The sequence below is a fragment of the Staurois parvus genome, unplaced genomic scaffold, assembly GCF_062004578.1.
Source record: "Staurois parvus isolate SC_StPar_1 unplaced genomic scaffold, SC_StPar_1.0 ptg000019l, whole genome shotgun sequence".
NCBI lineage: Eukaryota > Metazoa > Chordata > Amphibia > Anura > Ranidae > Staurois > Staurois parvus.
In genome coordinates, this window is record NW_028317815.1 from 17,110,753 (window position 1) to 17,135,159 (window position 24,407).

The 24,407-nt window shown below is 39.7% G+C and overlaps 2 protein-coding genes across 2 annotated transcripts in view; one reads left to right on the forward strand and one right to left on the reverse strand.

Annotated features, from left to right (window-relative positions):
• COG5 (component of oligomeric golgi complex 5) overlaps positions 1 to 17,873 on the forward strand; it is a 430,205-nt gene extending 412,332 nt beyond the window's left edge. Inside the window, exons 20-22 of the mRNA XM_089685182.1 lie at positions 6,209 to 6,335; positions 7,220 to 7,299; positions 16,699 to 17,873. Coding sequence (XP_089541308.1) covers positions 6,209 to 6,335; positions 7,220 to 7,299; positions 16,699 to 16,813 — 322 coding nt within the window. The 3' untranslated portion in view covers positions 16,814 to 17,873. The remainder of the gene's footprint in view (positions 1 to 6,208; positions 6,336 to 7,219; positions 7,300 to 16,698) is intronic.
• A 44-nt stretch (positions 17,874 to 17,917) lies between these two features.
• The window catches only part of HBP1 (HMG-box transcription factor 1), a 52,836-nt gene continuing 46,346 nt past the window's right edge, over positions 17,918 to 24,407 (reverse strand). Inside the window, 2 exon segments of the mRNA XM_089685193.1 lie at positions 17,918 to 18,842; positions 22,243 to 22,384. Of these exon segments, the coding sequence (XP_089541319.1) occupies positions 18,825 to 18,842; positions 22,243 to 22,384 (160 nt within the window). The 3' untranslated portion in view covers positions 17,918 to 18,824.

A 24,407-nucleotide genomic window follows, 5' to 3' on the forward strand; every position in this document is an offset into this window, starting at 1 on the left:
TTCCAGTTGAAATATGGCAAGTTGGGTGGTGTTAACAGCAATCAGCCAAAATTCAAGCTGCTTATGGCTAGCTAAAGTCACCTGCTAATAGTATCTGCCTTCTGGCACGCTATGCAGTGCATAAAGTCATGGCCAAAAATATTGGCACCCCTGCATTTCTGTCAGACAATGCACGACTTCACCCAAAAAATTGTTGCACTTACAAATGTTTAGGTATTCTCGTGTTTGTACTGGTATGACACAAAAAAAATGGAGAAACAAAAAGCCAAATCTGAGACATTCCATGCAAAACCCCAAAAATATACTGGACAAAAGTATTTGTACATTCTCAAAATGCAAAATAATTGCATTCCAAGTTTGTGATGCTCCTGTAATTTGTAATCAAATTCACCTGTATCAATTAAAAGATCTTAATGTTCCTGTGTCTGCTGTTCGCAACATTGTCAAGAAGTTTACAGCCTATGGCACTGTAGCTAATCTCCTTGGATGTGAAAGAAAGAGACAAACTTGATCAAAGATTGCAATGAAGGATTGTTCGAATGGTGGATAAAGAACCTCGATCAACTTTCAGACAAATTCAAGCTGACCTTCATGCACAACTGTGTGAGCTTGCACTGTATGTCTCCATCTGAATGAAAAGGGATGGTAGGAGACCCAGAAGGACCCCACTGCTGACACACAAAACATAAAAAAATCCAAATTGGAGTTTGCCAAAACTTACCTGAGGATGTCAAAATCCTTTTGGGAGAATGTGCTGTGGACAGGCGAAACAAAATTACAATTTTTTGGTAAAGCCCATCATTCTACTGTTTTCAGAAAAAGAAATGAGATATTTAAAGAAAAGAATACAGTCCCTACAATCAAACCTGGTGGAGGTTCAGTGATGTTTTCTCCGGGGTTGCTTTGCTGCTTCAGGCACTGGATGTCTTGACTGTGTGCATGGTATTCTGAAATCTGAAGACCACCAAAAAATTCTGGGGTGCAATGTAAGCTCCAGTGTCAGAAAAATGGGTCTCCACCAGAGGTCATGGGTCTTACAGCAGGACAATGACCCAAAGCATATATTAAAAAGCACATAGAAATGGTTTCAAACAATGTGCTGGAGAGTACTGAACTGGCCAGCAATGAGTCCCGATCTCAATCCCATAGAGCACCTGTGGAAAGATCTCAAAACAACAGTTGGGAAAAGGAACCCTTCCAATCTGAGAGACCTGGAGCAGTTGGCAAAAGAAGAGTGGTCCACAATTCCAGTAGAGTGGTGGAAGAAACTTATTGATGGTTACAGGAAGCAATTGATTTCAGTTATTTTTTCCATGGAGTGTTCTACCAAATATTAAATTGAGGGTGCCAATAATTTTATCCAGCCCATTTTGGGGGTTTTGTGTGGAATGTGTCAGATATGGATTTTCGTTTCTCTGCTTTTTTGTGTCATACCAATACAAGCAAAGAAATATACATGAGAATGCCTAAACTTTTGTAATCTCAACAATTTTCTGGGCGAAGTAATACATTATCTGGCGGAAGTGCCAGTATCTTTGGCTATGACTGTATGTCAGGAGTTTACCATTTCTAAATCAATTAGAGGCAGAGTAGGAAGGAAATAACTGGCTCTAGAGATGATTACACCATTTCACATCTTTTTGGGGAACTGCAAATTTTCAGAGATTCACTCGACTGATGAACTGACATGCCTCATTCTGCTGACCACTAAGTACACAAGTAAATTGTAACTTAGTGACTTCCAAGTGTGTTTAATTAAGCCAGTCGGTATGTCTGTATTCACCTACCTATTCAGAAAAATGTATACTATAACACCATTATGTAAAGTGTCCAAAAAAAGGTTAGGATGGCCAGAAATGTCTTATGTGTTTCTGATCCAATAATAAAATAGTATTTGTTTCTACAACCAAAAAGATCTTATATCTTGCATACAGAGATCACAATATGGCCTGTATTAATCATTTTCATAGCCATTGCCCATTTTCCAAGCTCCAGGGTGAAATTCTTTCAACAAATTGGCAGAATGTTTGTACATATTCGGTTACAGATCGAGCTACTTTTGTCCTATTATTTAGGGAATAAGGCTTTACAAACTTTCCAGTGATTTCAGGAAATGGAAAGTTATACGCTGTACTTATTATAAAACTGTACGGCTACACACTTTGCCATTCTTTTGTAGTTGGCACACTAATGAGCAGTTTTTCATTCATTTCCATTCATTATATTCAGTTGGATACACAGAAATCTTGCAGATTAAAATGCATATTTGTTTTGAATTGAGGCTAAAAATGAACCAATTTACAATTCTAGCACACAATCAGTCTGTTTTGTTCATTGCAGGCTTTATGCTGGTGCTGCCTGTGCAGGCAGTTATTTCAGGGAACAGTGTTTAGCTTGAAAGAGATGACTGTAGCTGAGATTACATGTTCAATGCAGGAGCAGATTGCAGTCTGCCAGGCAGCACCATCATCAGTGTTCATATATCTAGAAGCATTAAAGAGAACCAGTCACAATCTGAATATTCAGGCATACATTATCATAAATTTGCAGTCTGACCTATGAAAGATTTGTGTTTTCCACCTTATTTAAAATAACTGTGTGCTGAGTAAGCACATTGGTATCACATGACAGAATGCTGTAATTAGATGAAAGTAAAACAACTACAGTACAGGGTTCTATTCGTGATATTATAGTTATATAGGAACTCGAAGGCTGCACAACTTTACTAATTTTTAACTTTCTATTCAGTAAAAAAACTCTATATTTTCAGTTGCGTGTCAAAACATAATAATTGCGCTTCAGTTCCTGTAAACCTGTGGTGATCAGTATGTTGGGTTCCCACTCTCCCTGTTGGATTTTGCAATTGTCAGTCAAAGTATCACAGCATTGAAAACTGAAAAATGGCCTGGAAAAAGGGCTGTAACACGCTGGTAATGTAGTATTTAAAATATTTTTATATTGTGGAGATTGCAAGAGGAAGGGCTGGAACACCCAAAACTCCTGTTGTACAGAATGGATTGCAGGATTATGGAAGGAACAGATTGGGTAATTATAGAAGGAATGTTGAGGTATCTAAGACATATAAGAAGATGGTGACTGAGTAAGCCTACCATGCTCCTTTTATAACCCCTTTGGTTAGACTGATCTATGTCCTCCATATTTTGTATTATTTGTATCAAGTCATAGTAATGTCACAAACCATCCCTGTTTACAGTGGGTATAGAAAAGAATCGCCCCCTTTAAAATCACATTTTATTGCTGTGCAGCCTGAAATGAAGGCAGACAGTTTTTGTTGTATCTTGCTGTATTTTCTTAGTGCAACTTATAACATCCAAGTGGAAAAAGGATCACCCCCTTGTGTCAGTATATTGTTGGACCACCTTTTGCTTTAATTACACGCTTTAGTCTGATGGGATATGTCTCTACTAACTTTGCACAGTTTGACTTTGCAATATTTGCCCACTCTTCTTTGCAGAACTGCTCAAATTCACTTAAATTTGGTGGTGACCGTTTGTGGACTGCAGTCTTCACTGAAGTATTTCCACAGATTTTTCAATGGTGTTCAAGTCTGGGCTCTGACTAGGCCATGCAAGGACATTCACCTTTTTCTCCTTCAACCACCGTGTGGTCATTTATGCTGTGTGCTTCATGTCATTGTCATGTTGGAAGGTAAACCTTCTTTCCATTGACAACTTTCTGGCAGAGGGCAGCAGATTGTTCTCAAGAATTTGACGGTATTTTGCCCCATCCATTTTTCCTTTTATCCTGACAAGTTCTTCAGTCTGACCTGTTGGTGTGATATCTTTCACTTGGATGTTATAAGTAAATGCAACTGAAAAAAAACAAAAAATGTGTCTGTCTTCCTTTCAGGCCGCAAAGGAACAAAATGTATTTAAAGGGGGTTGATTCTCTTCTATACCTGCTGTAGGTTATAAGAAGGTTAAAAGTTATAAGAAGTATTGTACATGGGCATTTAATTCTCCAATGACTTGTAGTATTGTAGGTTACACAGTTTATGGTAATACAAAAATATTACATAATTATCATTCTTTTAGGAAGCCTTGGAAAGGTGTGCCTGTTCAAGCTTGGGTGTGTACAGGTGTGTTTGGAAAGAGTAGTGGCACAGCCATGGTAATGAGAGGACATTATGAGAATGTACAGAGATATTGTTGAAGGTGTTGAGGATGTGCTTCATGCAGACATGGATTGAGAATAGGCAAATAAGCAATGTGCAGGTGGGGGGGGGGGGGGGGGGCAGTGTGAAGAACATGTGGTGATGACAGCAAATGGGGGCTGTGTAGAATTATGATGATAGTAGCAGAAGGGAGGGGGTATGTGGGCATTTTCTGAGAGTGTGTGTGAGAGCCTATAGAGGTGCATTGATGAGAGCTGGAGAGGGGCCATGCAAATGTCAGGGGATGCATGCAACATTCAGTATTGAGAGCAGGGATAATGGTTCATTGATGTAAAGTAGAGTGCAGACATGGTTGCTAATGAGAGAAGAAGGGTGCAGATATGCTGCATGGTATAAGAAGGGAATGTGAAGGTGGAGACAGAAGGTGGGCTACAGGTATGGAGGGTGGAGACCAAAGGTGGGCTACAGGTGAGATGGGTGCTGAGAGACAGATGGGCTCTAGGCATGATGGGTGCTGAAAGAAGGAGGGAGTACAGATGTTTCGGATACTGAGCGAAGTGAGCCTGCATGCTTAGTGGGTGGTGAGAGAAAAGAGATGGCAGGTGCAGTGGGTGGTGAGAAAAGAGCTGATAAAGGCACACTGTGTGGTTAAGGAAAGGGGGCAGGCACATAGGGTGGTGAGGTACCAAGGAGTGGATCAGAGGGGATGAATAATCGGGGGTTTGCACTTTATTTTGTTAGTCTAATTAGTCAGTAGAGCAGAGGAGGTAGTAAGTGGAAGAAGAAGGAAGAGTAGAAGTCACTACTGGAGGCAGAATCTTCAACTGGCAAGCTCTCACTTAGTCTATACTTAAACTCTGCCTAGTTAAACTGAACCCTGCCCGAGTTCAATTCTTTCCCCTCCTCACTCCCCTGCTGGTTTCCACTCACACCGGTTTTTAAGGTAGTGTTCTCCTGCTAACCAGACCAACAATCCCTGTTTTACTACATAGTACTATATGGAGAGAACTGTGCTATGCCACAGTAACTTCAGCAATTGGACCACAAGTGAACCTTGCCACCTGGGACCACCTGTTCCAAGTGGTTCTTGGTGCAGTACAGAGCACTCACACTACACAAATAAATCTGCCAAAGGGGCTGAACTGCGTCTGGGACCAGTTAAAAATGCAAGTGTGAGGGCACTCTTAGCCATCATTCTCAGTGGAAAATGAAATTGTCCTCAGAAAACTGTGACCTAGAGATTATAATATTAAGGATGATGTTAATGGTACATTCATTGTGTTGCAGTTTGTTGCCAACTTACATTTGTAGAAATCATTGCACATTTGCCGGTATTCTCTAAATTTTGTACAATATTGAAGCAGAACATTAAACAAAAAAGAGAAAACTGAAAAGTTCATCAAAAGATAAAATAAAACCAGATTTTGCTGCAGTATATAGCTTTAGTCTAAAGATTTTCCATCACAGTAGGTTTTTTTCTGCCACAAAATGTCCCCATCTGATGGTTAGCATCATTTAAAGTGGTTCTTAAGGCTAAAGCATGAAGGTAAAAACCTTCCGTGTACAGCAGCCCCCCCTTATACTGTACTTACCTGAGCTTGATCGTGATCCAGCGCTGTGCACAAGAGCAGCGTCCCTCCTGGGTCTCTCTCTGCTCATTGGCTGAGCCAATGGCTCCCGCTGCTGTCAGTCACAGCCAGTGAGGAGGGAGCTAGGGGCAGGGCTGGGCCACACTCTGTGTGTTTCATAGACACACAGAGGCAGCTCGGGAGTGAGCATGCACGAGTGCCCCCAGGGCAACAACATAGCCCTGGGGGCATTCAGCAGCAGAGAGGAGCATTGGTGGGGGACCTGAGAAGAGGGGGTTTGGCTCTCCTTTGTGCAAAACCATTGCACAGAGCAGGTAAGTATGACCTATTTTTTTTTTAATTGGAACCTTTAGTATTAAGCTGTATTAATCTACAGTATATCTGCCTAGAGTTTAGCTTTAAGTATGTTTTGCTAGTAGATATAGATAATCAAAATGCGGGTAATGTGGTTCCTCACTTCTCACACATTTTTTTTTCTTTTCAGACCATTACTGTTTCAGACTAGTGAGCATATTGCCAACAGCACATCTGTCGGAGATATAATTTCATACAGTGTCATCCTTCAGTTCCTCTTCACAAGGGCTCCACCAGAACTAAAATCACCGTACCAGGTAATGTCACTGCATGACACAGCTATGACAACAGCAATATAAACACTGTATTTTGGGTCCCTACATGTCCCTCTTTTTTTTTTTTCTTTTTTTTTTTTTTTTACGTCAACTGAACAAATACGTCTCTCATATAGTGTGTGTGTGTATATATATATATATATAAATTATGCATGTGTGTGTATCTCTCTCCCATCTTTCTAGATGTCTGTGGCTAGATATCACAATACAATATATAATTTGTAAACCCCACATTTTAACACACATAGGAGAGAAAACCTGCACTGTACGACGTCCCCCCTATACAGTGGTGCTGTGTAATACATTTTGAAAGATGACACTAATGCTCACTACTGATTTGTTGAATAAACAGCATAGCGTCATATCGACATCACATTTGGGAAATGTGTCTAGAGCACCTTGTCATATACAAGAAAGATTTGATCATGAATATTTCACCAATGTTATCTAATATATGAAGGTAAAATAATGAAACTCTGGGATTGCATTTGTTGACAGCTGTATGGTATACTCTGTGTCCTCTGGCTCTTGTTTGCCACAGTAAGGCCATATTCTAAATATAGAAAACATTAGATTCGTTGGTATGAAGCTTAAACAGACTGACTTCTTGGTGTCTGGCCTGTATGTCGAATTGTACAGCACTGTTCATTCATTTTTAACATTTCAACTATCTCTAAAGCTTTAAGATAAACCTGTAATCATGCCTGACAAATCTCTTCTAAATGGATATTTAATGCAATGATCTATATATAGTCAGAAACTTCCACTGAGGGAGAATTTACCCCGAATAAATCACATTGCTCATATTTATCAGATATTTTCTGTATGGTTGGTAATCGTATAGCATTCTGTGCATTTTTCTGCAGAGAGCTGAATGGTCCATTGCTCGATACTCACAATGGTTGGATGACCATCCATCTGAAAAAGACAGACTCATTCTCATCAGGTAAATGGGGTAGCATCATAAAATGGAATGCAAAGTTTTGTATGGTATTATTTTGTCACTTTTCTATTATAAAAGCAGACAGGACTCAATTAATGGAGTTAGGCACTGTAACCGCTAGCCATACCTTACCTGTAATTCATCTTTAGTAGAGCATCTGCTTGTGCTACTTGACACATTACAGCACAACACTAGGAATGGGTTGTCATAGGATTTTTCATCCATGACAAGGATCATTTTTGAAAACTGTAGCTTGTTTAGATGATTACAGTTTGATGTGAATACTGCTTTGACTGGGCAGCTGCTAGAAGTATTAGTGCCCTGAGTGCCCTGTCATACCGGTGTGATTTCAGGTGCAATTTGCAAATTGAAATCGCATCTAATGAATGTGAATGTCAGTGTCTTAACATGTGCAATTTGCTGCAGCGCGATTTCCAAAGTAGTTCTTGCATTTATGTTTTCTGCAGTTTAGTTGCGATTTCACATACGTAAAATATAATGGAAATCGCAAAGCAAATCGCAAGAAATCGTTGAAATTCTTCACAAGTAACAAAGTTTTTAGAAACCGCACCTGAAATCGTGCGATTTTAAAGCGCAGCAGTGTGACCAGTGACTTAGTGTACAAAAATGTTTATGATGGTGATGGATCTAAAGTCACACCACACCGGAGAATCTCACAATTCATGTTCCAGTACTCTGTTGCAAATGGTCAGAACCAACAGATTATTTCAGAAATTCTTCACACTGGCATCCTAAAACAAGCATTTGATGTAGGCCATCTAAAATTGTCTACTTTGAGGGAGATTTACTAAAACTGGAGCACTCAAAATCTGGTGCAGCTGTACATGGTAGCCAATCAGCTTCTAACTTCAGCTTGCTCAATTAAGCTTTGGCAATAAAACCTGAAAGCGGATTGGTTTCTATGCAGAGCTGCACTGGATTGTGCGCCCTCCAGTTTCAGTAAATCTCCCCCTTTGGTTTCCAGTTTGTTCTTATGGATGCATTTTTCTCACAATCTGCATGGAAGTTGTGTGTTCTTCACATTTCTGCTTGTGTTTTTTTTTTCATAATACAAAAAGTATAGTAGTAGATTTTAGGGTTCTTACCTAAAACTGAGCCGAGTGTGTTCTGTGGCTATTGTAGGGAATGAATGAGACTAATGTTTGATGCTGCGATTAATTCAACTATATAAATTCCCTCTAGGTCTTTATTAATATTATTATACAGGATTTATATAGCGCCAACAGTTTGCTCAGCGCTTTACAATATAACGGGAGACATTACAGCAACAATACAGTTCAATACAAGAGGGTTAGGAGGGCCTGATCCTGGGAGCTTACAATCTAAGATGTCGTATACTGACTTTTCCATTAATGTCAAACTATTATGGGTTTTTTTATTTCCATGAACTGAAAGGAGTGAAGTATTTCTGACTCTCCATGTCTCTTTGGAGTTAAATTACTAAAACTGGAGAGTGCAAAATCTGGTGCAGCTCTGTATAGAAACCAATCAGCTTCCAGGTTTTACTGTCAAAGCCTGATTGAACAAGCTGAGGTTAGAAGCTGATTGGTTTCTATGCAGAGCTGCACCGAATTGGCAATAAAACCTGGAAGCGGATTAGTTTCTATGCAGAGCTGCACCGGATTGGCAATAAAACCTGGAAGCGGATTAGTTTCTATGCAGAGCTGCACCGGATTGGCAATAAAACCTGGAAGCGGATTAGTTTCTATGCAGAGCTGCACCGGATTGGCAATAAAACCTGGAAGCGGATTGGTTTTTATGCAGAGCTGCACCGGATTGGCAATAAAACCTGGAAGCAGATTGGTTTTTATGCAGAGCTGCACTGGATTTTGCACACTCCAGTTTTAGTAAATCAACCCCTATGTGTCTTATAACACTGCTGTTTGCAATAATTGGCATGTTCCATATGTCACACTGTTGATTTCACATGAGTGATCCTGACCACAACTTGTTAACATCCCGTACATCTGTGTGACTGATATTTCTCTGAGGTCAGTTAATGCATGGCTCCTACATGGTTCCTTTACAGTCCTGCTTTATTTAAACAACCATATGAGCTATGGGCATCTGCTAGCAAGTGCCCGGGTATTACTTTGATGGCCATGTCTCTCATGCATAATATTGCGTGCATAATTGCAGCAATATATCTGCAAGGCTTACTCAGTTTCATCCTCAGAGGAACATTATTGTGTGTCTTAATGATACTGTCTCATTAATTATTCTAAATTAGATGAAACTCCTGAATTGTAATAACATTTCTTGGAGTTGGAGGATCATTTGTGATTTAGTCATCTACAAAGAAAAATGTCTGTGAAAAAGTGAGATTTTCCACAGCGTTGCATTTCTCGTGGTTGTTGTAGTCTCATTTGTGCCTAGAACAAAAACATTCATTCCATCTCTGCTGCATATTAAATGTCACCAGGCTGTGATTAAATATTAATAGATTATAGTCATGTAATGGCATTTCTGTGCCATGCTGTTATATTGAAAAATGTGTTCTTTCCTCTAGTAGGTTTTTTTATCAGCCAGTGCTGTTGTCACAATAGATACATGTGTGATTTGGTTGTGCAAAGTCGCAATAATATGCAGGCCTCATACACAGATCAGCAAGATTTGCACATAGATCTGTCAAGAGGACAGACATACCATTTTTCCCCAGATCACACTGCAGAGTTTTCCATGTACGGGAGGACTGAAGCTTCAGTGGCAGGGTGCTGATTAGGATCCAGAACACAACAATTGCCAGACTTGTCTGCTGTGAAGCTGAATCTATTAAGGGCAGCAGAATTCCAATGTTTTGAAGCCCCACAATATGTCTGGTTAAAGAATAAACTGTTCGCTTTAGAAAATGCTATTCTGCTCACACCAAAGATTTGCTTTCAGCCTCACTCAAGGGTTGCTGGCCCTTCTTGAAATTGTTCTGTACTACTGATTTATACATCTTTGCTCATCACCCCAAATATTGGGTCAGGTGGCTACAACATCCTGTGATCTCCCACTTACTTTTCTGAGCCCTACTTCTCTCTGGCAGATTTAACTGACCAGCTAGTGAATGTTGTCATATTTAACTTCTTTAGACTAATCTGTACTCAACATAAATACTAATGTTTAATGCTTACTCTATACACCCCTTGTATAATTTGGTAATTACTACTGCTTTTTTAGCTCCTGCGTGGGCTTTTTCTTTCTGTAAAAATACAGTTCTGCCAGACTGTTCTTCATTGGCTCAGCTGTAAGTCAAATCCTGCTGTGCTTTATACTGGCTTCTCCTGTTTTGCTATAATTTCTAAATAAAGCATTGATTTGTTTTCAATGTAAAGGTATACAACAATCAGCCATAACACTAGGACCACCCATGATAACCCATTGAGGTAAGGGTCTCCACTAGACCTCTGAAGGTATGCTGTGGTTTCTGGCACCAAGCCCTAAGTAGCAGATCCTTTACTTCCTGTAATTTGCCTGGTGGGGCCTCCATGGGGACTCGTTTTTTCAACACATCCCACAGATGCTCATATGGATTGAGATCTGGAGAATTTGGATCTAAAACCTCAAACTGTTCTTGAACTTATGAGACCATGCCACTTTCTTCCATCACTTCATGGTCCAATGCAGATGCTCACGTGCCCATTGGTGCCTTTGGATGTGGACACCGGTCTGAGGCTGGGCAACCACATACGCAACAAACTTGCGGTGCACTGTGTGTTCTGACACCTTTCTATCAGAACCAGCATTATTTTTTAATTGATTTGAGCTACAGCAGCTTGTATTAGGTTGGACTATACAGGCCAGCCTTTACTCCCTTTTGCATCAGTGAGCCTGGCCGCCTATGACCATGTTACCAGGAACATCCCACAAGAGCTGCAGTTTTGGAGATGCTCTGACCCAGTCATCCAGCCATCGCAATTTGTCTCGTCAAAATTGCTCAAATCTTTACACTTGCCTTTTTTTTTTTGCTGCTTTCAACACATTAACTTTAGGGACATGTTCACTTGCTGCCTAATATATGCCACCCAATTTCAGATGCCGTTGTGACGAAATATTCAAGTTACCTGTCAGTGATTGTAATGTTATGGCTGGTTGGTGTATGCGATTCTATGCAAGCTATTCTGCTTCAACTAGACTGCAAGGATCAAAAGGCTGGTGTATAGAACCTGAAAGGAACTTATTTAGCTTACCCATTTATATATGTCTGTATACTGATAACCAATCACATTTAGCTTTACCCTAATAGAACTTGCATTCTAGAAAACAGTCGGGCAATATTACGTGGAAGCCACAAACCCTACAGTGTCCTTTTGGACTGTTTGTGGAAGTTAACCTATGGAAACATACATTATACACTTATGTGTATAGTGTTCTTGATAGGAAATAAAGGTGGTTCCTCAGATCTATTATGCCCTCTGAAAGTCTCTGTTGCCCAATCATATTCTGCCATTGTCCAGTGTCTGCTAAAATGAATACTAATCCCAGGCTGTTTGCAATGGCCAGCACTGCAACTTGTCCTTGTTCTAGGTTCTACAAATCAGCTCACTTTTGTCTGATGATAGTGTGTCACTCATATCTGTGCACTGCCAGGGACTGAAATGCTCCAGGAAAGCTCTTTTTGTGCTGGGCTAATCAAAATGACCACAGCTGATCACAGTTGAAAATCAAATGGTTGTGTGTGTCGTTCAGAAGGTGATTAGCTACACCTGATTGAGTTTACAAGTCTTTTTTTTTTTTTTTTTTTTTTTTTTTTAGACGGTGGATCATTTTTCAAACTCGTTTCATTTTTGAATTTTTTTTTTTTTTTTTTTACATGTTGGTGTTTTAGCTTTCACTTGGATGGTATAAGTTGCAGTAGGTTGAATAACTTCAGCTGGATCAAACAAAACGTGTCTGTCTTCATTTCAGGCTGTAAAGTAACAAAATGTGATTATTTTAAAGGGGGAGGGGGATTCTATTCTATATCCACTGTATAATTGATCAAAGTTGAGCGCTGTGGTTATTTCTCTGAAATGTGAGATAATTCTTTTTTTATGAAGCTTTTGTCCATATCATGGGTTTGTAGTACATGGAACTGGACATGTCCTGAGATACACTTTGATCAGTGGTAAATTATCTTGGTAATTATTGGGATTACCCCTGTGTATCATGCAGAAAGAAGGAAAGTTTCTGTGATTTGATGTTGTAGTGTTCAAAAAAATAAAAAAAGAAGAGTGGCAACTATAAAAGACCAAATGATCCATTAAGTCTGCTTTTTATTTTATTTTGTATTTATTTAATGTTGTTTGGGTGTAGATGTCTGTTTATCCCAAGCATAAATTCACATACTGTGGATTGACTCACTGCCTCTGCTGGAAGTCTGTTCTGGGCATCTTCTCCTCTTTTTTTTATTAGAATAATACTTTCTAAGGTTAAAGTGGTTGTAAATGTCAGACTAGAAATATGAATAAAACATCTCTCTCTATAATATGTGTTTGTCTCAATCCTGAGCATTGTCATTTCTGTCTGCTGCTTCGTTCCTCTGCTATTGGCATGAATCATTTCTGACACCAAGAGAAAAATGGTGACAGGGAGGGCACAGCCTGGGATTGACATCCTCAGCTCTGTTCCTGTATGCTGGCGGGGTGTCCCTTCCCTCCAGTCAGGTCTCAGAGCTCTCCTCAGTGATGTAACTTCAGGTCTCTACCCCCTGGTATTTCAGAGTTGAGAGAACCTATGTAAATTCTGCATTCTTTCTGGGGAAAGGCGCCGTAGATAAACAGGTACAACTTATGTAGGATGATTTGTTGCATCTCTGTATTTCACCCGAGGCCAGTCACTTCACTGGGTATATGTAAGAGTTTACAACCGCTTTCATTTAACCAGTTCCCGTCCTGCCCATGTATATAAACGGGCGGACAGGAGCAGGTGGCCATTTATAAACTTCCTCCCACATTCACTGTACTGCTAGGGTGACGGTATGTTAAAAAAAACTTAAATAATATTAAAAAATATTTTTTTTTAATTATAATTTTTGGTTATAAACAAATTTGGGTTATTTTTTTACTAAAAATATAGCTGAATACATTATGGCCAAGATTTATGAAGAAAGATTATTTATTTGCAAAATTTTATAAGAAAAACACTTTTTACTTCAAAATGTTTGGACTTTTTCATTTATATAGCAAAAAAAAAAAATACCACCGAAATAAAGTTTTATCGGTCTCACAAAAATGCTAAAAAATGCATATGGGTACAGTGTTGCATGACCGCGCAATTGTCATTCAAAGTGCAATAGCACTGAAAGCTGAAAATTGGCCTGGACAGGAAGGGGGTGAAAGTGTCCGGACTTAAAGTGGTTAAACTTTCCTCCTGCTAGTTTTGAGGTCATATCCCTGAATTCTTGATCATGCTTCATGTTGAAAATACTAACCCCTCACTCCCCCCCCCAACTCTATTCCTACCTTGGGGAGTAGATTTTGCAGTTGTTCCACATGACTGGGAACTGTTACATAAACAGCCATTTCTCTCATTTGTTATATCAGACATCAATTTCTGTGTGCAGTCAGGTTTAGCGTTGACCCAGCAGACTGACTACCTTCCATGCTTTTGACAGCTTGCATTTTTATAGTTACTAATTGCAGTAACAGAGGTATAAAGACATGCTGGTAGGTTAATTGGATCCTGTCTAAATTGGCCCTAGTATGTGTATGAATGTGAGTTAGGGACCTTAGATTGTACGCCCCTTGAGGATTAGGGACTGATGTGAATGTACAATATATATGTAAAGCGCTGCGTAAATTGACGGCGCTATATAAGTACCTGAAATAAAATAAATATAGTACATGTAATATTGCACAGCTCATGGTCCTATCTCAACAAAGATTCATTTTTTTAATACACGTAGGTTATTCTGTGTCATAGCCATGATGTTAGATGTTCATACTCTGCAGACTCCATAGTGTAATTTTACTCTTTGTATTCTTACATCAGTTAGTGGGATTGGTAATGGAAAATAATGCATTTTTGCAACAGCTAAAGACATGAGCAGATTTTATATGTAATGAGATCAGACTAAGTCCTCATTGCAGATTTATCCTCTCATTCCTACAATATCTTTGAGGCTCTGTAGAATTATTTCCTGTGTAGAATTCTCCATCTTCTCATCATATGCAGTATTAAACCAGGATAAAGCGTGTTACTACATTTTCTGCAGTATGTGCTTTCTTTTCCTTGTCTTTACAGTTCAGTACACAACAACCTGCTTTTCAGAATAAGAGCGAGCTAAATAGTAAGGGCAAACCTGGAGTCTAATCTACATCTCCATTCAGAGGATGTTTGGCTCCCATCCACATGACGGTGACACAGCTGTTGGCAAAAGTCAAGATCATGACCACTGCACATGCTTACTGCGATGTGTGCACATACAGGCAGCATGCCCTTGGCCATTTAAACTGAAAGCCAATTAAATTTACATCTTAATGCTGATAGAACTGATGCTGCTTTTGCTGGTAGTTAAAGGGAATTTCCAAATGGAATTCAACTGCGATTTTCTATTTGATAAATTATGTATTTAGAACCCTTGAAAACGTTTTTGGGGCCTGAAGCACAAACCTTAAGGGCCAGCTGGCTAATAATTTGGATAAAATGATTGAATATACTGTTCAGGGTTATTTGGTTGCTATGAAAACAGTATTGGTCTGCTGTTATTTGATAATGGGACTAGCCTCTGTAGTGTGATTGCCTTAAAGGGACCTATACTGATGGGATATGGAGTTTACCATTGGTGGTACCATTTATAGAAAATGTCACCTGTCAGGCTGACCCCATGTCTTTAATATTTTGAGAGTCCTAACTCAGAAAGTATTATTAGTTCTGACTTCACTAACTGCATGCTTGTTCTGGATAGCTGATTTAGATTACGGCTAGGGAACTTGTATTATTAGATGGATGTCAGGAGTGGAAGTCCTTCTCTCTTTATAGGTTTTCTGTAATATGAAGCCTGGAGAACTAGGAAATACTAAAATGACTTTGCCATGGGGCCCTATTTAGTCTGTGGAACACCATTGATATTAGTACAACCAAATTTCCCCAGCAGTTAAAATCTACTGTCTTTGTGGCTACAGATCCATACAATTGTCATTAACATGATTTTGAGGATGGGTCATTAATTCTATGTAACGTTCATGAAAATTCCATAAGAACTGGAAATGTATCTAAGAACAGTGGAGATAAAAATCAGATTTGGATGTTTGACAAAGTGGGTAGTATAAAAAGTAACAAACCAATGTATGGGATAAGCATATGACCATAAATACAGTGCATATCAGTCAACAGTATATATGTCCACATGAGCTGGTGCTAGAACATATATCAAGGAGTCCTGGAAATGCAAATGCACAAAAGAGATGCGCCAAGTATAAAGAGTGAACCCTCAATCCAATATCCTTTAAAATGATCAGACCTGTAGGAGATCATCACCTAACATATGATCTAGAAAGGCTTTAGGTACGGCAAAGACCTAGAAAGAATTTGTAAAATGTGCCACGTCCCACTTTCAAGCAATACAATTACTTAACCAAATCCATGGACTTTTTTGGCACAAGACTACAAGTATAGAAAATGATTATATACTTATGTACTATGCTGACCAAGTGAGTGAGTCTTAAAATATAAAATTCTGACCCTAGGTAGGATCCTATATTGGTTTATGTCTTGGGGTATTAAGTCAGCGTTTTTGGAAATATCTTTGCCCTTTTTCATCCCTCCCTTCCTTCCTTGCCTCCCCCCTTCCTTATAGAGTGACCCAGGTCTTTATAAATATTTACACAAGCGGCTATCTATCTGGCCATATATCGTAATTTATGGGTGGATTTTCTTTTTTTCTTAATGTTTATTAGTTATATCCTCATTATACTACACACTGTATATTAATGTAGTGTTTTTGTATTAATATATAGCACATTTTAGCTATTTCAGAACCCAAAAGAAGCAGTTTCTGTGAAATATGTCATGCCATCTCTAGCAAAAACAAAACTATGTTACCTTAAGCCAGCAGGCACAGGAATATGTAACAATATATACCTTTTTCTACATTGGCACTGTTCACCAATTTCAGTATTTTTAAATGTGTATTAATAAAGGTGGAATGTAATTGTATATATTTGTATTCTTGTGCCCATCCCCTAACATATACAGTATGGGATAAAGTAGGTGATTTCTCCAAGCCAAACACAGCACCAACTTTTCTGTATAGAGAACAATAAAAGATTGGCATCATATCAGTTGCAGTTCTAAGAAGTTAGCGGTTCTCCTTTTTTTTGCATATGCTGTCATGGTATACTACAATTGTGCTGTAATAGTGTGACATGATTTGATGTGCTTGTCATCTAATTGTATGTGTGTTTCATTTCTCAGAGGGGCGCTGGAGGCTTATGTGCAGAGTGTGAAAGCCAGAGAAGGCAAGGAATTTGCTCCAGTTTATCCAATCATGGTTCAGCTGCTTCAGAAAGCCATGTCTACGGTACCATAGCTGTGTCATCAGTGACAACATCCTAACATGTAATTTGATTGCGAGGTTATGAGATAAATACGGTGATGGGGGGGGGGGATGCAATAGGAGAATGTTCACATCGTTGTTTGCTTTCAGGGATGGACATATTTGAGGATTAAAAACAAGCCGTCCAGCAATATTTCTAGAAATGTAGTCCGTCAGGCTGATGAAGAAGCAGTTTTGAAATGGAATATCTAATTTTAATACAATTATCTGATTCTAATATACACCATCAGAGGTTCATGGGCAGGTCCTTTAATTAACAAATCTAGTAAGCGTCCAATATTTATTGCATTGGGTAGCAGGTACTAGTGTTATTGGGCAAGCACCATATGTCTTAGCACTTCTATCATGAAGGAAGATCACCTGTGTGATGAGGTTCTGCTGGATGCAGCCGGTTATCTCTGTGCCACATACAAATTTTGGGTCAGTGGAACCTATTCACTGAACCGCTTGTTTAAGCACTATTATAATGTGCTTCTATCAGAGCCTGAACACACAAGTGGTTCATATTAACCATGTCACAAAGCAAATGTTTACCCAGAGCACCTCGTTCCACTGTGGGTAGATATGAATACTTTGAATGATCCCATTGGCTTTTTCTTGGAGTCTTCTATAGGCAAAATTCCCACCCTAGAGATCTTGGTTGTGTATGTTAGTGATGCCCTTTATGATTACAAAAACACTGGACTTTTCCATGATGTAAATAAGACTCCACACATGACATTACGGTTAAGTCAGCCTCTAGACTACGGGTGTCACATGGGTGGCCCTCCAGCTGATGCCAAACTACAAGTCCCATGAGACAGTTACAAGCATGACACCCAAAGGCAGATGGGACTTGTAGTTTCGCAACAACTGGAGGGCCACCAGTTTGACACCCCTACTCTAGCCCCTCCTAAGCTGACCAAACATCTGGGGAAAGATAAGCAGATAAGACTGTGTAACTGCTATTTAACCTTTAAGATATACACATGATCTGTTTGATTATAAATGTATTTAGTAAAGCTGATGTAATAAAAATTTTTAGTCTTTCCTATGTAATGTGTTATTTGCTATGTCAATTAATCAAACACACCGAACACCATTTCAACAACATTTATTTGAAATATACAAGTATATACTGTGCAAAAATTACTGGGGCATGAATATATTGAGAAGTCAAAAGACAAATTGTTTTACAGCTGTGATTCTCAAGCTATGATTGCAGCACATCTCACAGCCATACAGCCAGGACCCACAATAACAATATATGCATCTGTTTGTTTCAACAGCTGCAAGAAGTAAAGTGCAAGTGTTGCACCAGAATTAAGTGCAAAGTCACCCCCCATCATATATGACATTTTTTTTTTTTCTCATAGCAAAATAAATTCTATCTGTAGATTCTGTAGCCATCTAAATTACTAAAGTTTATGCTTCAACAGGTTGGTGTTCCTTGGGGTCCGTACGAAATAGCTGGCCCCTTTTCCCATAAGGAAGCTAATGATCCACTTGCCTTAGTATAAGTAGCCGAGTGGCAATGAATAGTCAGTTAGTGCTCCATGCACCTTGCATTAAAATAACACGTCAGAAACATACAAATTCTAACGCCAATGATAATTAACTCTGTGCAATACATATTAATAAGCAGTAGGGTCGATAAACAGCAGTTATATGATCTATAAGTTCCCATTTTTTTTTTTTTACCTGGTTGTTTTACAACAATACACTGATACACACCTCATTGTAGCACCACAGGATATCAATTTTTTTTTCAAGCCTAGGTTACCTGATATATAATTTTTCAAAATAAGGCAATTTGGTTTAAAATATTGATATTTTTGCATATGTAATGCTATACTTTAAAAGAGAAAACCTTCAGTCATATCACTTCTATATCGCTGCAGTTAGTGTGGTCTTGTCACTTCTCCACAATAATATGATGTCAGATTTTCTTCCTCTGTGCAGACGAATGGCAACATTCCAACATGAACTTCAACTACATTCATATTTAATGCTGTTGTGAGCCCTGGAAAAGATGCAGAATGTTAGAATCCCTAGCCTTGGAGGAATCTACAGTCTTAATTGTTTTCATGGTACAAGTTAGACCGACAGAATGCTCAAACACGGTCACAGACTATGAGGAGTACTCGACCCCAATGCTATAAATGATCTTTTCAACTTGTGTGACACCACAGACTATGATTTAACGCGCACTAAGACACTTTACATAGAAACCAAAAAACATTTAACTGATGTTTGCAATTGCAGCATGTTAGTCAAAACTATCCCATAATAATATTCTTTGGCCTTGCCTGTGAATTGGTGCAATATTAAGTCCTGCACTATCACACATATCTTCAACATCTGTCCCAAAGTTCAGAAATAGTAACATTAGTACCGTATGTTAGAATTATGATTTTTTTTTTTCAAGATGCAAGCAGCCCATAAAAATCAGCCCCAGTGCTAACTTTCTACAGCCTCTACTCTGACTCCTGCATCAACTGCCTGAAAAAGACAGTACTGAAATGAAGAATGCCAAAACATGTTAAACTTATCAGCTTAGAGATGGTCATGGCTTCTGTATTTATAATACATACAATAAAACAAATATTTTGCTAGTCTGGTTTAAGTGCAACCAAATGTTTACATGATCATAAACAGTAAATGAGATAAAACAAGCCCTTGCTGACATCCCCAAGCTGCAGGCACTGTGGTTTAATTCATTCTTAAGGTTTACAGCAGAAGCACTTTTGTTTTCAGTAGCTTAGTTCCTTCCTCCCAGCACTTACTTGGGCACAGCCCCTTTTTCAGCTTGATGATATTCCCACTGAGTCTGCTACAAGTATCTATACATCTGCAATTTCTCCTTCCACATGCCAGCAATCCCGTAGGGATAGCGTTGTCCCCTCTGCACGTGACCTGGTATTAGATGGGAAATTCTGGACTGGTGCTATGCTTTGATCAAATCTCTTCTTGCAAGTGCATTTTATTCTTTTTAAAAAGGTGTTTATCTGCACTAGACAGTGTGCTTTGTTTTTGTGCAACTTCCAGATGTATAATATCAATCTTGAGACCCCCCCGCCCCAACCTTAACACTGATATGCTTTTCCAAGAGCCTCATCTGCGCTGGCTAAGAAGACTTCTATGGGGTCAAAAATACTTAAAAGATAACTTCATCGATGTCTACGGGGATCGACTACTTCATCGATGTCTACGGAGATCGACTACTCACCCAGGGAAGGGAACATTTGCAGCAAAGGATGTCAACGGATTACAGAAAGCTGTTAAAGTAGAATTTAAGGGATTTTTTTTCTGTTATGCATACACTCTGCGCTTGCAAAATTATGTGTCTTAAGGCTTTTCCAGAAGGTTGCTGTGCAGGACCTGGATTCTCTGTGACCTCTTGGCTTCAACTCTTGTAGCTGCACAGCTCAAAAGGTCCTAAGCTTCCCACAATTCCCTCTTACTGTAGTATGTCTTTGTATTCCTCTATTTCAATAGGGTGCGGAGACCATTGCTGCACAGAACAAAGGCAACCAGGCCAACTTTGTGTTCTCTCATCCCATTTGACAGACAGCTGCATTTCTTTTTTTTTTCTTTTAGAATAACAAAAAACAGAACACAGTAGTAGAAATAACAAAATAGCTAATAAAAAAGCAGGAGAGAAGGGATTAGAGAGGGGAAAGAACAACCCTAAGAAGTGTCTAATGCCTAGCAAACAAATTATTCCTATAGAGAACTTTCATTGTGAAGGAATAATTGCATCACTTCCCCAAGATGATATATGGTATGGGCTGAAAGCTAATGGACATATCTGCAGAATCCCATCAGTGCATGCAGAATTTATTGATCGCAGGTGCAATACTTTTCAGGCTCCTGCAATAAAATAAATAAATGCCCATTTGTTCCGTAAGGGAGAACTTAGTCTTTCAATATGTATCTGGGAAGGATACTTGACATCACAGGGGAGCAAAACAAAAAATTTTGTTTTCAGGTGTATTTATCCTTTAAGCATCTAAAATTATTCCAGTGGGGGTTGGTGTTGGTTAAATTCATTTTATCAAAGCAAAAACTTTAAAGTTTGTTTCTCTTTGTTATGCACATCATTCCACTTCAGCTTTTAAAACCTGCTACCAGCCACTGCATCCAATTATATATTCATATTTTGCATATTTTGGAAATAATGACAAGTGTATTCCTAGCAGCAAACTGAACTCTGTCCTGTGCTGTGTAAGCCAGCTCCAGGTACCGGGGACCACAAAACACTACTATAATGGAGGAGCTGCCAAGGGACCTGGACACAGCTGTACATTCTCTCCCCTCTCACACTTTTTTTTTTTTTTTAAAAGCCTTTAAAATTTTTCGTTAGCAGAAACATGTTTTTCGCTCCCTAAGACGCACCTGACCATAAGACACGCCTAGGTTTTAGAGGAGAAAAACAAGAAAAAAAAAAAAAAACATTCTGAACCAATGGACTGCGGACACAGTACAGGGGATGGCCAGAGACTGCGGACACAGTACAGGGGATGGCCAGAGACTGCGGACACAGTACAGGGGATGGCCAGAGACTGCGGACACAGTACAGGGGATGGCCAGAGACTGCGGACACAGTACAGGGGATGGCCAGAGACTGCGGACACAGTACAGGGGATGGCCAGAGACTGCGGACACAGTACAGGGGATGGCCAGAGACTGCGGACACAGTACAGGGGATGGCCAGAGACTGCGGACACAGTACAGGGGATGGCCAGAGACTGCGGACACAGTACAGGGGATGGCCAGAGACTGCGGACACAGTACAGGGGATGGCCAGAGACTGCGGACCTTTGGGGAGGGAGGAGGAGCAGGTACCTGAATTTGACAGGTACCCGCTCCCACTTCCACGGAGTTGTCCTCCCTTCAGAGCCGGCAGCCGCTGTGCCTAGTGCCCACTGCGCGTGTGCGAGAAGCGCTGTGCTTTGTGAATGGCCCGGCGTCTACTGGGATCTGTCACGTGTCGGCTGTCACAGCTGGGTGCCCACACTGAAGATGCCAGTGCGGAAAGACTGCACAGCACTGGACCGAGGAACAGGTAAGGTCCTGCTGCAGCAGGCGGCCCGGTATTCTGACACGGTGGCGGCGGTGGGAATACCGGACCGGCCGCTCCATAAGACGCACTGACATTTTCCCCCCCTTTTGGGGGGGGGGGGGGAAAGTGCGTCTTATGGAGGAAAAAAAAATACGGTATATGTTTGCCACCACAGCTAGCAACATTACCAGTTTGCATTATTTCTCCACATCAAAAAAAACCCTGTAAAAATTCAATTAAAAATATGTACAATGCAATTTAGCCATAAGTACATTTTCTGCACTGATGGATGACATTTTTTAAAGTGCTGTGCCATGATTTAAAGAGCTGGCATTCACAAAAATGGCTTATTACTCACTGAATTTGTTCTTTTTCTCTTCCAACAGTCAGGATTTAAGCGTTTTTGTTCTTCAGCCAGGGCTTTCGCTTCTATTGTGTATATTCTCCTTTCCTCATTCTTCATCTTTTTCCACCTGTCTCCAAGTATCACACTTATGGCTCTGGAAGAGAAAGTATGTCAAACTTGACTTAGAGCAGACCTTTGTTTTACATACAAACACAGCACTTTTTACAAACTGATGCATTAATAAAGTTTAGTTTACAATCCCAGCTTCTCCAACTAGGACTGGAAGCTATTAAAAAGAGTGCTGACCGTGTAGCTCGGGTACAAAATGCTTTCAGCTGAAAGTCTAGATGCTGACGCATGTTGCACAGCAACTGTAACCAATTTCTATACAGTAATCATGATTGATATGATTAATCATCTTCTAATTGAAAGCTGGTGGGAGACTTGTTGAAATTGTCAGGAAAAAAAGGCTTTTGTGTTTGCCGTGAAGTCAATGTCTCAGAGTCTACTAACGAACATCGCTTGACAGTAAGAAACCTAGTGTGTTCTGTTGCCTCCTTCAGGAGAAATGAACACTAGCCACATAGAAAACTAAAGGCCAACCCCCTTGCTGCTATAACCCCTCCCACAGCACTCCTACCCAAGTTGGAGTAAGTAGTCAGAGAGAGAATGATCGTGTCCTCAAATGAACTCCTATTTTCTCTATTACCCATTGTGAGACACCGCTTGTTGGGAAGAAATACAGAATGTCCATAAGCAGTCAATCATAGACAAACCATCACAATAAGAAAAAATCAAATCCACACCAAAAACAACCCAGCGCTAGTCAATTAACCACTTGCCTTCCTGAGGATTTACCCCCCTTCCTAATCAGGCCATTTTTTGCATTACAGCACTGTGTTACTTTGACTGACAATTGCGTGGTCATGCAACGCTGCACCTCAATTAAATGTACGTCCTTTTTTTCCCACTAATTGAGCTTTCTTTCTGTGGTATTTGATTGCCTGTGTGTTTTTTATTTTTGGCTTTAAAAAAAAAAAAAAAAAAAAAAAGAACGACAATTTTGAGAAAAAAAAAAAATCTGACTTTTTGCCATTAAACATGCCCAGTAAAAAAAAAAAAAAAATTTTTAAAAATTCAAAATTTCATCATAACTTTACGCCAAAATGTCTTTGCTAAAAAAAAATCCCAATACGTGTAAATTGATTGGTTTACGTGAAAGTTATAGCGTTTACAAATGGAGGTATAGATATTGGAATTTTTTTTTTTTCTAATAATGGCAGCGATCAGCGACTTATAGTGGGACTGCGGAAGGCATTCTGACACTGGGGGGGGAACTGACTTGGGCTCACTGACATCCCCAGTGACACCAATACAGTGATCAGTGCTTCAAAAAAAAAAAAAAAAAGAAAATAAGCACTAACTCTGTACTAATGGCACTGGGCAGGAAGGGGTTAACATGAGGGGTGATCAAAGGGTTAACTGTGTGCTGGGAGTGTTTTACGGGGGGGGGGGGCGGTGTGTGGGTGCTTCACGGTAAGCACACTACTCTGGATGGCTATGCCATCCAGAGCATTGTGACTGGAGCAGACAGGGAGGACGACTGTTAGTAAACAAAGCAGCCCTCCTCCCCATCGGAGATCCTCAGTAATTACTAGCCAGGACCCAGTGATTGACAGCCGCAAATGGCGGCGCAGGTAGGGGGGCTCACGCCCCTTACCCAGAAATGCAAAATCACATATATACGTGTGATTTTGCACACCCCTGCCGCCCTGTAGCAGTATATCTGCTATAGGGCGGTGGTAATGTGGTTAAATATATATGCCAAAAACAAGTGTAGATGTTGCTGCTAACAGTCATGTGTTCCCACACCCAAATTTATAATACAAAATCAAGGGCAGCACAACAAAGCAATACAAATACAGTTGTGTTCAAGATAATAGCAATCCAACATCACTAACCAGAGCAATCCAACATCACTAACCAGATCAATCACTGTTTTTGGTATAAATTATATTCCTACATGGCAAATAATTTATTAACAGGTGTAGTAGAGTAATAGAAAACCAAAAGACCCAACAGTCATGACATGCATGCTGCTGATTCTGTGTAATTGAATAATTGAAAGGGGCATGTTCACAATAATAGCAGTGTGGAGTTCAATTAATGAGGTCATT